Below are 13,600 nucleotides of genomic sequence, written 5' to 3'. Positions count from 1 at the left end.
ACTTTCCCTACCTAAAAGTTTTCGGCGTTTACGTGTATGTTCTAGAAAGAAAAGAAAGAAAATTTCAAATGGGCTTGGATGGATGGACTGGATGGGAAGGTGGGCGTGATGGAGGGTTGAAGATCCTCGATGTGATCTGCAAGCTGGCTTGCCCGGTGTGGCGAAACGAGCAAGCTGCAAGCCAAAGAGTGAGTCGAGAGCCAGTCTTGGAAACGGCATATCTCCACCAAAGTTTTTTTGTACAGGACTCGGCTTTTGGGTCTTTTGCTGCTGGATTGAGGTAAAATCTGCGACTAATTATTGACGATGGGGATTATACTTTGGCAACAGTATGGGGGCTCCGGCTTCAGATTTCCATATGAGTTTCAATATATCTTTTTGATCTGGGTACAGATGAGATTGCGGTAGCAAGGGAAGACTGTTCTTGATTGTTAAGTGGTTTCATAGAAAGGTAAAAGTTCAGAGGGGAATGCCGGCCGAACTACTTTCCTGGTGCTCCTTAATTAGGAAGAAGATCTCTCATTGCTGGTTTTTCGGAGATTGATTAATAATATTCCATCCGCGAGGTCTTAGAACGAGTACGAGCAGGTGGACGGCCGACAAGACTGCAGATGTCTGGGGATAACCGGTGATCGTTCAAGGAGGAAGAGTATTACCGCGAGCGAGTAATGTATCTGACAAGATTGGGGCTTGCATGACGACGTTGTCTCTTCCCCAGAAAAGGCAGGGTAGCGAGAGGCCTGGGGCTCGGTAGGCATGGACCAGGGAAGGAGGATGAAGTTTCGAAAAAGCCATCCAATCTGGTGGGCTGATATGAGGTTTTGCGATTGGTGAATTGCTGGTTGGACCGAGATATTTGAGAAAGATGGTGTCTTGGTGTGGTTCCGAAATTGGGTCTTTGGATATCGCCGGTACTGTACCTTTTTCCCAGTCCGTTGAACCGTCCACCGAGGACCACTTAGCTCGCCCGTCTCCAGGGAAAAAATAGAGTCAACTGACCTCGCTAGCAGCGCCCTCTCTCCTTTCTCCTTTCTCCATACTCCACAATGCTATCCCCAATCTCCATCCCGAAGCCGTTGCTCCATTCCATACCATGCTTCACTTTCCACTTCTGCGCTTCGTAATTCTGGGGTAAGTTTGCCGGGTGAATCTCGGCCGCCGGGAGAGGACATGGCATGGCCATGGCCAGGATGAGAATAAGAAACGAGAGCTGCACAGGCAAGGCACAGGGCGGTGGCTTGAAAGAACGTGGTTTGGCGTGGAAGGGCCCTCATCCACGATCGGAGATTGGAAAGCCTACTTGTTTTTGCATTCATGTTATTGCTGTTATTATGGATGTGGGCTGTCAGTACAAGTGCGTTGATATCGCGGCTCCTTGCGATACTTACTTTTGTCAAAGTGGTTAGTATATCGCTACGCTCTTTTTATCGACACTGGTGCGAGATTGGGCCCGATCTGCTAGATAGATCTAAGGTTCTGCTGGGTCTTCTCCTCGCGTTCTATTGCAGAGTTGTAATCATTTGCTGCTGTCTGGTAAGGTGTGAGATGAAGGCATAACGAGATGGTCAAAACCTTTCCCCAGACCCGAGATCGAACAGTGCTCGCCGCTCTCCTTCCGCTCTTGATTAACTGCAGGACCAACTGCGAGCAAGGCGCTCCATCGGACATAAAACCACGTCACTTTAGCAGCAAGCGTGGTGCGGCAGTGCAGGCAGTCGGACGTCGGTTTACACTCTGGTCCGGATAAACCTGAAGCATCGCAAGAAACACAGTTTGATCGCCTCGGTGAAGCAGTCAAGCAGCAGCAGCACGTACGGCACAAGGACAGAAGATCCGCACAAGATGACAGACGACGGTGCGAGTGGCTTGTAAAAAGCTGGGGAAAGCCAGGGTCATGGTCAGGGTGGTGGTCAGGGTGGTGGTCAGGGTAGCCTCCAGGGTACTGCAGTTTGCATCAGGGCTCGTATCTGGGATTATGTGCTGTAGTGGCGGTCATTGGTGGTGTTTTATCGACCTCCTGCAAGGGTAGAGCCTAGCAGGGCCATGGCAGTGAGCTCGAGCACTTGTAGGGATGCGTGTGCAGCTGTGGGTTACACATCTAACGTCTTCTGCATTCGCCTTTTACAGTCGTCGTCGTCGTCGAGCCGGGCAGGCCTCTTTTGCTTGCTGCTGCAGCCATGTTCAGCCCACTCTCGACTACTTGGCCCGCCGCCGACTGGGTGGAGAGCAGATTCGTTTGATCGGTTGCGGTGCGATGCATTGCACATCGTGGTTCATGGTGGGAAGGAAGAAGGTAGTCGAAGGAGCGCAGTGCAGCGCAGCACATCGCATCGAATGGCAGTTGGCGGTCGTGATGACCGAGAACCAAGATGTGTGAAGAAAGCCGGTCCATAATTTGATCCTCTACTGACCAAGCCACCCCAAACTACCAGCATTAGCATCATCGTACCCGCCATTATAATATTCGCCCACTCGCTACTAGCACATCACCTGAACAGCAGAACCCTCCCAGCCTCCCAGATCATCCACTCCCAGGCGTTCCTTGTCCCACCGAACAGCGTCGACGGAGAACGGTAATAAGCCTGAGCCGAAGGAGGCTTGCCGCACCGCACCTCACCTCGAACTACTGTATCCATCCATCTGCATCCTCAATGCTGGATGCATGCCATTCTGGAATGTGCGGGCGAATAGCAGCCTCGCTGACCGGGTCCTGCGCACTTCGTTTGCTATCACTCTTGTCATGAAGTAAGGTACGCTGGATCTGAGTGAGACTTGAGAACCACGAGGTGAGGTGTGGTGAAGTCACTATCCGTCCCCAGCACCAAGCTTATCGAGCCCCCTGGTTCTGTCCCCGATATTTCAGAATGACGCTTTGGTCACAAGCTGACCTTGGAGAAAATCCCGCGGGGAGCCCAGAACTCAGACTGTAGAGATGGGAAGCCCGTCGAGAGTCAAACACAGGGAAGAGAGGAAATTGCCGCAGGACCAGCGAGGAGACGAGGGACGCGATGGAACTTCAATATAAAGGAAGAAACGACAGACACCACTCCGTCGCACCCCAGAGCCTGCAAAAGGGGAAGGAGAGACATTTCATCTCGTGTGTACATACTGGGCAATTTACACGCAGCAGCAACAGGAAAGCTCGGAAGGTTCAGGTACAATTAGAGTACTGCCTCTCTTACCTTGCGCCTCTCTTCTGACTCGTCCTCGGCCGTGTCAGACGGCCATTTCTCTCAATCATACTTCGGGTCCTCGGAACCTCGTGAGGTCGTGCATGATGAGATGTGGATACAGAGCTTGTAAGCCAGCAGAAGAAGCTCCAGCGTTTGAAAGAACTCTTGGTGCGGCCTTTTCCGCTAATGCGCAGCCAATTGAGTAGAGTAGTAGGAAAGGGGAGCGCTCTTGTCCTGGCCGAAACGGTCCTTGATTCTTGATATTGATGCTCTCCTGCAAGATTCACACATCCATAGACTTGACCATGGGTTCGCAGTATCGACTCTGTAAGGTGCAAAGTGACATGTCTGCACGTTCATGCCGAAAGCGCTGTGTAACACCCAAAGGGACAGGAAGAACCGTCCAGTGACTGCTGCCGAGAAGTTTATTAGGAAGAAACAAGCATGTCGGCGTAGATTGATCCTGCTGCCATGCCAGCATACAGTACATAAACGAATCCATACGCACATACATCGGATTAATTGTAGTTTGCTATTAATATTTTCGCAGCGGCAGTCTCTCCTCGAAGTAAAATTCGCAGCCAGTCAGATCAGCTCCCTGAATTGCCTCTTTGCTCGGGAGCGTCGTCTCATCTGGCATGGCATGGCATGGCAGGCTTGACCAGGTCGGTTTCGTCGTTCGTTTATGGCGTCCTGGCCTGGTCCACTGGCTTGCTGCTCTGCTTCGCTGGCCTTGTCCCACCGGTGGTCCTGAGCGTGCAGTGATTCGATTATTCTCGAATCTCGAGCGCCGCACGACCATGCGGTTGTGTTCATCCTCCTTTGTGCCTAGATGCTAGCCTCAGGACCAGCAGCAGAAGCAGGAATAGCCAGACCGGATCTGCAAGTGTAAAGTATGTATGTACATGTACGTCCAGACGGGTAGAGGAGGGTTCGGTAGAGCTGTATAGCCAGTAGAAAGGGCCCGCAGCTCGGTGCTAGATGTGCAGAGGTGGTCTCTGGAGGTCTAGTATGCTCTATTTGCAATCTCTGCTGCTGCTGCTGCTTCTGCCTCTGGGTCTGGTTGCCTCCACCAACTAACTCTCTGCTTGTTGCGACTTAAAGTTCCATCGCAAGATCGATCCATAATGCCACCAAGGTGCGCTATTCCGTATCAGACAACGCTTGCTGCCCCAGTTTCTTCCCAGTCTCCCATTCCCGACTCAAAATCGTCTCAGAGTGAGTGGAGCTCCAATCAGCATCCTTGTCGACTTCGAAGTGCATGTCCAGTGCAGTCCCGTCCCAGTAATAGTGAGTTGCCAGCGTCCATGTTCGCTCTGGAGTCTTGCCGTTCCGAGTGCTGGCTGTTGGTCATCCTGGGGAATCCAGCCCCAGCGGAGTAGAGTACGATTAGAGTAGAGCAGAGCAGCGCAGAGTCAAGTATAGTAGGGAGGAAGGAATCGAGAAACTCTGCGCCTGCCCTGCTTTGCTTCAGCTGCTCTGTTTCTCTGTTCTCTTTCCGCCTACCTGCCTTGTCAGTGCATTGCGGTGTCTCTTTGGATCCATAAATTTTTGGTGGAGCCGTGCAGTGCAGAGGTGACCGTGAACTGTCCTACGCAGAGTCCAGCCCAGCCGAAGAGCAGCAGCAGAAACAACAGGCGAACTTTCTTCCTCTGCTTCTCCAGTGTCCGAGGCGGCTAGCTGCCACAACGACGACGACGACAGCGTTTACAAGTCAGACACACACTTCTGGTCCCTTAATCCGTCCCCACAGCCACTGTCTCTGGTCCGCCGCAGGACCTACTTTCGTTGTACCACGACCACTGGTACAGTCAGTCCCATTACCCTTTTTCGCCCAGAAACAACAAACTCCCTTAGTTGGTCGACCTTCGTCCTCGTACCTCCACATACACATACCTCCCCCCACCACATCCGCAACCGCAACGCCTCAACAGTAAACAGAAATTCACCCTCTCCTTCGCCCTCGACCACGACCACGACCAGGCTCAGGACCGCTGTCCCCGGCCCACCGTCGATTGGCTGGCTGCGCATTACCTTATTATTTTTGCACGCACCGGGGCTGCAGAGAGCATCGGCAGCACTCGGCTAATAGAGACAACGGCGACTGTGTGGTTGCATCCACGGAAGCGATAAGTGGAAGACGAGAGCAGGCCCTGTAGATTCCTTCCTGCACCTCTGGTCCTCGTCGCTGCAAGTCTGCAAGTCCCCAGTAACGGACCCGCTCAGTCTGTGGCCATTGGAAAGCCCGTATGTCAGAACCTCCATTCTTCTTCCCTTTGCCACGATCGCTCTGCTTTCCACGCCGTCAGGAACGAATGAAAGTGTTGAGTCGGCCATAGCCATAGCATGCCAAACCGAGTTTCTGGAAGCTGTTCGCACAATCTCTCCAACGCCTCCTTCCTTCTTCCTCGACGATGCTGAGCGAGTCGACAATTCATGTCCAGACGCCCGCCATGCCAGCTGCAACGTCATCTGCTGGTGCTGCCAATGGTGGGCTGAGTAACGGCGAGAATGGTGAGTAATTTCCCTGTTGCTGCAAGAGACCGATGTCGAATATATGAGATCCGACATACAAAATTGCTTTTATTCTTGTCCCACCTATGGCAGTTCGCAGCTAAAGCTTTACATCTAGGTGCTTCTTCCAATACCAAATCCGCGAACAACTTCCCCCCACCAAAGACGGACAAACCTCGACCTCACGTCTGCGGCACTTGTCAAAGATCATTCGCCCGATTAGAACATCTCAAGCGTCATGAGCGATCACATACAAAAGAGAAGCCATTCGAATGTCCCGAATGTGCGAGATGCTTTGCCCGACGGGATCTGCTTTTACGGCACCAACAGAAGCTTCATATGACTACGACACCTTCCTCAAGACCCAGGAACCGAAGAGAAAGTGTTGCGAGTACTGCAACTGCAGCTTCAGGTAGAGTCCGAAAAGGATCAGTAGCCCATAGCAATGGCGCGACGACAATGAGACCAAGAGCGAACACAATTAGTCATGTCGACGGAGCTCACATGCAACTGATGGCGGCTGCCAATGCCAATGTAGCTCGACAGAACCTTCAACAGCAACATAGCCGTCATCCAAGTCTTGCGGGCCTCCCAATGCACAATGAATACCAATTTGGTGGGATGTCAGCAGCCCTTGGTCAGCGCGGCATGAATCATGGATTACCCAAGCTGGAAACTCAACATTTCAATACCATGGACTTTGGAGGTGGCCTAAGAACTGCACCAGTAGTCGGTGGATACAACCCGGACTTTGATTTCGAAGGACTTCTTTTTGGCCCAGACTCGACCATTAATCCTAATGCTTTGCACTACAACGATTCTCCACAATCAATGGCAATTGACGGTCCGTCTCCCTACCAACAGGGTTTCCCAGATATGTCTGGAGGCCAAGCTATGGAAGAGAGTTTTGAGTGGATGAATGGTTTTGAACAACATATGTCCTTCCATGATCCCAATGAAAATGCAATTCACGACGAGTCCTCTCCTTCTGCAATCAGCACCGCGAGTCAAAGTGGCATCAGCGAAGTTATGCTGGACGGGTCCAACAATACCGCTGCTGCCTCGGCATCAATGTGGCAGCAATCGATGATGGCACCTCCAATGATGACTCCAAATCCTTTCACCATGGAATTGGGCAATTCTGGCTTCCACGATTTGATGAATGGTGGATCTTTATCTCCACATGGCCTGCCACCCAAGACTGCTAACGACCCTTACTTTTCGACACCTCCACCTTCGATGAGCTCTCTAAGTCCCTCAATGATGCCAGGAATTACTACTCAAGCTTTCCATCCTCCAATGAACCTTGGCCCCGAAACACCAATGTCTATGAATGGCAGTATGCATTCTGTTGGTCCATTAGCTACGATTACAGATGCTACTAGACAAGCCCTTGTAACTGCTTTGGCACAGTGCACACCTTTTGGTGGTCGAAAATACTCTTTCCCAGCACAAAGTTCACCTCTATCCCCGCATTTTCCTGGACGTGCACAGAGTGTTAGCGATTCGTCAAGGAACCTTCCAAGTAAGAATTCGCTCCTTTGAACTTTTCATGCACTTTCCCTGAAATGTGCTCTGTTTCTTTATCAAGTTTTCGCTTGATATGGCTTTATTTATCATTCACATCTCTTCCCTCCGTCATTTGTTTGCAAGCACTTACAACTGACACGTATCAGGTACACATGACCTGCAACGATATATTGGGGCTTACATTCGATACTTCCATCCACATTTGCCGTTTCTTCACATACCCACTTTATCCTTTGATGTACCCGCATATTCGAACGATGGTCGAACCAGTGCTGGTTTGGTTGGAGGCCGTGGATGTCTTATTCTGTCAATGGCCGCAATCGGTGCTCTCTATGAGATGGAGCAGGTACAATCGAAGGATCTGTTCGATTCTGCAAAGAAGATGATTCAACTCTACCTTGAAGAGAGACGAAAGGCCGATGTTCGAAGAGCCGACCATCGTAGAGCTAGTATCGATCATGGCCCACGACAATCAGAGATTCCTGTCCATACACCTGTTTGGCTTGTTCAAGCGATGCTACTGAATGTCGTGTACGGTCATAACTGCGGGGACAAGACTGCTGGTGACATCGCAAGCACGCACTGTGCAGCATTGGTTAGCCTAGCTCGCGCTGCAGAGTTGCTCAAACCAACCCCACGTCACAGTCAGAACCAGCAAGACGTTCAGATGCAGGACGACTCGATGTCGCCAGAAGAGGGGTACTATGCCAACATCAAGAACGAGATCCCAGATGAACAACAGGAGTGGTACAGCTGGAAAAACATGGAGGAGCGTAAGAGAACACTCTACGCTGTTTTCATCATGTCAAGTCTACTGGTTTCTGCATACAACCACACGCCCGCCTTGACAAATTCCGAGATCATGCTCGATCTTCCTTGCGACGAGGAGTTCTGGTCATCGGAAAATGCCCAGAGCTTCTATGCGAAAGGAGGTTCTCGAATGGCGGATAATAACCAAATCACGTTCCATGATGCTCTTGGCGAACTTCTTCGAACCAGCGAAAAGCAGAAGCAACAACAGCAGCTGGCGCAAGGACAAGCTTTTGGTAACGTCAACATGCAAGAACTTCCAAAACCTGACATCCAGCCCAGCACCTTTGGTTGTCTTATTCTCATCAATGCTCTTCACAACTATATTTGGGAGACTCGACAAAGACACCACAACAAGGTTTGGACGAATGAGGAGACGGAAAAGATGCATTGTCATATCGAGCCCGCCTTGAAAGCTTGGCAAGCTGCGTGGGCAAGCAATCCGCATCACAGTCTCGAGCGACCAAATCCATATGGCTTTGGACCATTGTCTGCTGATAGCATCCCTCTGCTTGATCTTGCATATGTAAGATTATTCGTGAACCTTTCACGTTCGAAAGAAAAGTTCTGGCAGAGAGATTGGGATGGAATGGCGGAAGAATTGTCACGAGGTAGCGAGATCATCCAACACGCCCAGCACTCACCTAATTCCAACGCAGAATCTTCCGACCCTTCAGAGAATTCCGCAGCAAGCTCGGTGTTTGTAGATTCGCCTCCAACCTCGACGTCGTCTCCGGACTTCAAAGCAGGCCGCTTGCCTCAAAACAGTGTGAGCTCTATGAATTCAGTCTCGACGTCTAAGCGTGAGCGCCATCTCCGCAAAGCTGCTTTCTATGCTGCGGACTCGCTGTCAATGTCGGATAAATTAGGAGTCACGTTTGCAGACTTCACTTCCCGGGAGTTGCCATTACAATCAGCGATGTGTGCATTTGACTGTGCTCAAGTGCTCGCAGAATGGGTGGCAACTGTTCAAGAGCGTGTTGGACGATACCTTGGAATTCTTGGCAAGGATGACATTGACTTCACACAAGTTCCTGGCATCATGCTGCTGGAAGAGGAAGACTGCAAGCTGCTCACGAAAGTTCAAGAGGTTCTCAATAGCGCTGAAATTAAGATGAACTACGAGCTTGCTGGTATGGGTACGGTTGCGCAAATGAATGCAGCTGCTCAGAGACTTGACAATTGTGGATATGGTAGCAAGATCTTGAAGGTGACAGCCTACATGTTGGATAGGGCTGCCATTTGGCCTGGTAAGTCTGAAGGTTCTCTGAAGTGGAATTCTACTAACACGTTTAGTTACCCATCTTATGGCTCGTAGCTTGGAGACACAGGCTAGCCACATGCGGGCGCGTGCTGAGGAGTCAGTCGCACAGCGTGAATAAGGGAGTTCTTATTTCACAAACACAAAAGTCCCCAAATCCAAAAGCGAAGAAAGAGACCAAAAAGCATACCCCAAAAGCATTTCAAAAATAAAAAAAAGGAATCTGGTGGTACAATATCGACTTGCAAATCAGATCCAACTGGTACATATGGGCGGTCAGATTGTCTGTCAGGAGCCGTTGCTTTACCTTCAGTTCAAATCAACTGAGCTCATGGTACGACGAATCTATCGACAGCATTTGGCAGAATTTCGAGCACCAACACGAGACACTCGTTAGTGTCGTTCCACACAACTACTTCTTTACAAAAAACGTCAGATTACAATGTTCATATAGGGACTTTCTACTTCAGCAACATGCTTCGAAACTTCATAATCCATTTGCAAAACACACTTGCGAGGCGGCCTGGGGAAATTTTCATTTTGGATTGGCTGGTTCTGCTCATCTTTGTCATGGCTTAGGCGTGGTTTATCCATTTGCACACGACTGGATATTTTTGGGAATTGGGAGGTCATCTTCTTGCTGTTCTAGCTTGCTTGATGATGCTGACGATCGATATGCCTGCAATGGATGGATGGCGAAAAGGGGAGAGGCCGGCGCTTTGCTGTTTATGTTAATTTACGAGTTAAGGATTGAATGAGCAAAATGGGGAGCAGATGGCCAGGGATTTTAAACACCGGAAGGGGAGGAAGGAAGGAAGGAGGGATGGATGGATGGATGGATGGGGTGTTCTTGCTGCTTGGGAAATGGAATGAAAAAAGGATTGATTAATCGGGGCGATGATTTGCTTGCTACTGTACTTGCCTTGCTGCTCAGCGGCGGTACGTTCTCAAGCCGAATACCTACTTTGCAAGTACGGAAGCAACACACAAAATAATCAAAAATCAAAAAATTCCATATTTTGAGTTGACTGCCGAATAAGCTCTTTCTCCCTTGTAAGTGTATACCTGGAGACCTTCCTTGCATGTTGTTGAGGTACGGTACGGCACAACTGCACAGCTCGCCTCGGCTTCCTTGGCTGGAAGCAAGTACTATATGTATGTGGCTCGGTTCCAGAACCCACAGCGTGGTATTGCAGCTGCTGGTCAGAACCTTCGTGTCGTTTTCGGTTCCACTCGAGCGTTTCATTTGGTTGGGAATGGCTGGTTTTGTTTCTCTTACTTGCATGCAGAAGAGCGATGCAGGAGTGTCCGGAAGGGAGAGGAGGGACAGTGTCAGCTGTGATGGGCGGTGGCGCAAGGCTGAGATGTGTGTGAGACATTTGTGGGCGGCCGTCCATTCCATTCCCTTGCTTTTCTTTTGTTACCAATAGGGTGAGGGTGGGAAGTAAGGAGGTTTAAAGCTCCTGGATGTGTCGTTGTGGTTCGTGACCGCGGGCGCTGGGCGGGTGGAGATACTTATTTAAGCTTACAATTTGTGGATAGCTGTGGTTGCTGATCCTTTGTGGAGATAGCTAGCTAGCTAGCTATAGGGCTGAGTGGGTGTTCACCGGTTCGTGATGGAGGGGCAGTGACACGGTGCAGGGATCCCGTTTGGTGTTTGTGTTCTGTGTTGCGGTGAAAAGGTCGGGAAGAGGCGTGCTGATGGAGCAGCCTCATTGATCACAGTTTCCTGGGCGTAAGCCCAGCTGAAAACAGATGAGCTTTCTTTTTTGGCTTTGTGCAACGACGGGGAATCATATATGACCCCGCAATGTGTCGGCTGAGAAACTTCGAGGTTTGTTTGTTTGTTGCGTAGTGAGAATATTTCAAAGCTTGCTCTTTCCTCAGTTGTCGAGAGTGAGTAAGTGACTCAATTTAAAGCGAAAATCGCACGATCATCTGGAGATTTGTCAAACGAGTGTTACTACCTAACATTTCTATTTGAGTTGTTTTTGAATGCTTTCTCGTTTCTTCGTCCGAAGTACTCGACTTGGTTCAAACATCAGTTTCGAATCTCAAGTTTCTCTCCTCAAAACCCGATCTTCACAGCACGTACACCGCAGAGCCTTCAGCATGTCTTCAAATGTCAAGCCCGAAAGGCCTGTTGGAAAGAAGCTGGTTATTGCCTGTGACGGTATGTTTGACTGATCGTCCTCCAGCTGAACATTTGCTGACAGCTTACAGGAACATGGCAGGTAAGCTTGAGACCTGACCACTAAAACGAAGCTCGGCGATCACTGACGATTAATCAAACAGAACAGCGATGCAGGATTCGAGCAATCTCTTGGACAACCAGCTACAGCTCAAATCCCTACGAATGTTACCCGCATTGTCAGAGCTCTGAACCACGAAGACGAGAATGGCGTCTCCCAGATCGCATACTATCAGAGAGGTGTTGGATCAGATGGCGATCTTGAGGATAAGTTGATTGGAGGCATGACGGGAAACGACATCTCCGAGCATATTCGAGAAGCGTATGCCTTCGTGGCTAATAATTATGATCCCTGGAGACCCGAAGATTTGGAAGCTGCGTTGAAGGACGAGACCAAGCCCATGGACGAGATTGTCATATTGGGATTCTCGAGAGGAGCATACACTGCCAGAGCTATCTCTTCCATCATCACTGATATGGGTCTCTTGACTCGCAAGGGAATGGAGCAGTTCTGGGGCATTTTCACAGATTGGATGAATCAGGATGTCGACGGAAAGGAGAGTGGATGGTTCATGGCCAATTACCCAAAGATCGCGAGTGATTTCAAGGCTGCGAATGGCAGAAGTATCATCTTCACGGATCCGGAGTATAGGAACGCATTGATCCAAGTGAGTTCGAACACTCTGAAATCAAGACGTCGTACTGACAAGCCTCAGAACAAGTTGACAAGGTGGGGTATGCCCATTCGTGCTGTTGGTGTCTGGGACACTGTTGGTAAGATACACCATTCTAGCCTCACTTAAGACTCAACTGATCACAGAACAGGTTCTTTGGGTATCCCAAAACCTTTGAACTCCAAGAATGTCAGACCATATGCATTTGTTAACACCAAGGTGGCTCAACATATCCAATATGCATTCCATGCAATTGCCATTGATGAGCGTCGAAATCTCTTTTCCCCAACGGTTTGGGAAAAGCCAGACGATATTGCTCCAGGCCAACCAGCAATGCTTAAGAAGCTGAAGCAATGCTGGTTCCCTGGCTCCCATTCCAATATCGGAGGAGGATATCCAGATGCTAGCGCTTCAGTCCTCAGCTTGGCATGGATGGTCAGTCAGCTTGAGGACAACGGCAAGATCTTGTCCTTCGATCCCAAGTACTTGGATTATGTCCAAGATCTTGCCAATCAATTGTACATCGCAAACAAGCAGCCCGTCAGACCATGGGGATTTGGAACCCTGTATGATTCTTCGATCATCAAGGACCCAGAGTCTCTTATAGAAGGAATTGATCCAATCAACAGAACTCCGGGCAGATACCAGGAGACTGATATCAGAACCGGAAAGCCAAATGGAACACCGCTCAAAGATACACACGAATGCATTCATCGATGTGTGAGGCAAAGAATGGAAGGAGACGGGCCAGGCATACAGGTAAGTTCAACTTTCTCTCTATTGCTGCACAAGTATCTTCGATCATTATTCTCATTCTTTTTCAAGGCATGGACTACCAATTCTCCCGTGGACAAACTCTTACTTTTGGGCAAGCAGGCTCTAGGACTGCACCCAGACATGCTTGCAGAAACAAAGAGCTATACTCCAAAAGCATTGGGTAACTATACCCTAGTGGATGACAAGACAAAGGGAACAGGCGGTATTTACTACAAGGCTCATGATACGGGGAAGAACCTACTTGAGGATGAGCTTGGTGCTACAGAAATCAGATTGTTGGAGAGGCAGATTGCTAGATTGACGAAGGCTTGAGCCTTTTTGCTGTTGAACTTGTTTGTGTGAAGGCATAGTGGGATTGAGGTTGGTGTAATTGGAACAGTTCTGGCCTTGGCTTTTGCTTGAGTATGACAGCCTGGAAATTGACAATCACGGCACTTGCCTCCCTCTACTGCAGACTGGGTGAAAACTCTTTGATCTGCAAGGTGAAGCCCTTGCTTCTGTATCTGTCTGTCCCAAACTCTCGTAACTTAGGCTTCTGTTGTGAACTAGACAACTTCGGAATGTCAAATGTGTGTCCGTCTTCCCGAAATCAAGCATGCCCTGAAACATCGGTCACATCCAATGGCAAATCGTGTGTTGGTATGACTGGATTTGCAATTATGCCAGAGAA

At 49.6% G+C, this 13,600-nt stretch overlaps 3 protein-coding genes across 3 annotated transcripts; 2 read left to right on the top strand and 1 right to left on the bottom strand.

Annotated features, from left to right (window-relative positions):
* Positions 1-903: 903 nt before the first annotated feature.
* On the bottom strand, positions 904-1,471 carry LY89DRAFT_392873 (uncharacterized protein). The gene is made up of 2 exons (XM_018207203.1): positions 1,389-1,471; positions 904-1,323 (listed from the first exon to the last, which is right to left on the bottom strand). The coding sequence occupies exon 2, from the start codon at positions 1,314-1,316 to the stop codon at positions 1,050-1,052; it is 267 nt and encodes an 88-aa protein (XP_018076414.1). The 5' UTR covers positions 1,317-1,323; positions 1,389-1,471; the 3' UTR covers positions 904-1,049.
* A 3,925-nt stretch (positions 1,472-5,396) lies between these two features.
* Positions 5,397-9,742, top strand: LY89DRAFT_392739 (uncharacterized protein). The gene is made up of 5 exons (XM_018207201.1): positions 5,397-5,687; positions 5,806-7,212; positions 7,364-8,638; positions 8,687-9,277; positions 9,324-9,742. The coding sequence occupies exons 1-5, from the start codon at positions 5,588-5,590 to the stop codon at positions 9,407-9,409; spliced, it is 3,459 nt and encodes a 1,152-aa protein (XP_018076413.1). The 5' UTR covers positions 5,397-5,587; the 3' UTR covers positions 9,410-9,742.
* A 1,392-nt stretch (positions 9,743-11,134) lies between these two features.
* LY89DRAFT_681395 (uncharacterized protein) lies at positions 11,135-13,375 on the top strand. Its single transcript, XM_018214284.1, has 6 exons — positions 11,135-11,461; positions 11,512-11,522; positions 11,584-12,147; positions 12,196-12,253; positions 12,305-12,912; positions 12,979-13,375. The coding sequence occupies exons 1-6, from the start codon at positions 11,401-11,403 to the stop codon at positions 13,240-13,242; spliced, it is 1,566 nt and encodes a 521-aa protein (XP_018076412.1). The 5' UTR covers positions 11,135-11,400; the 3' UTR covers positions 13,243-13,375.
* The last annotated feature ends 225 nt before the right edge of the window (positions 13,376-13,600 follow it).

This window comes from Mollisia scopiformis, assembly GCF_001500285.1.
Source record: "Mollisia scopiformis unplaced genomic scaffold LY89scaffold_4, whole genome shotgun sequence".
Classification (NCBI taxonomy): domain Eukaryota; kingdom Fungi; phylum Ascomycota; class Leotiomycetes; order Helotiales; family Mollisiaceae; genus Mollisia; species Mollisia scopiformis.
The sequence above is the reverse complement of the archived record's forward strand: the minus strand, read 5'-3'. Positions and strand labels throughout refer to the sequence as shown.

Coding starts and splice junctions, on each gene's coding strand:
- LY89DRAFT_392739 (XM_018207201.1), top strand. CDS start 5,588: ATGCTGAGCGAGTCGACAATTCATGTCCAGACGCCCGCCATGCCAGCT. Junction 5,688..5,805: donor GCTGAGTAACGGCGAGAATG/GTGAGTAATTTC, acceptor CTTTACATCTAG/GTGCTTCTTCCAATACCAAA. Junction 9,278..9,323: donor TAGGGCTGCCATTTGGCCTG/GTAAGTCTGAAG, acceptor TAACACGTTTAG/TTACCCATCTTATGGCTCGT.
- LY89DRAFT_681395 (XM_018214284.1), top strand. CDS start 11,401: ATGTCTTCAAATGTCAAGCCCGAAAGGCCTGTTGGAAAGAAGCTGGTT. Junction 12,148..12,195: donor ATAGGAACGCATTGATCCAA/GTGAGTTCGAAC, acceptor GACAAGCCTCAG/AACAAGTTGACAAGGTGGGG. Junction 12,254..12,304: donor TGGTGTCTGGGACACTGTTG/GTAAGATACACC, acceptor ATCACAGAACAG/GTTCTTTGGGTATCCCAAAA.
- LY89DRAFT_392873 (XM_018207203.1), bottom strand. CDS start 1,316: ATGAATGCAAAAACAAGTAGGCTTTCCAATCTCCGATCGTGGATGAGG.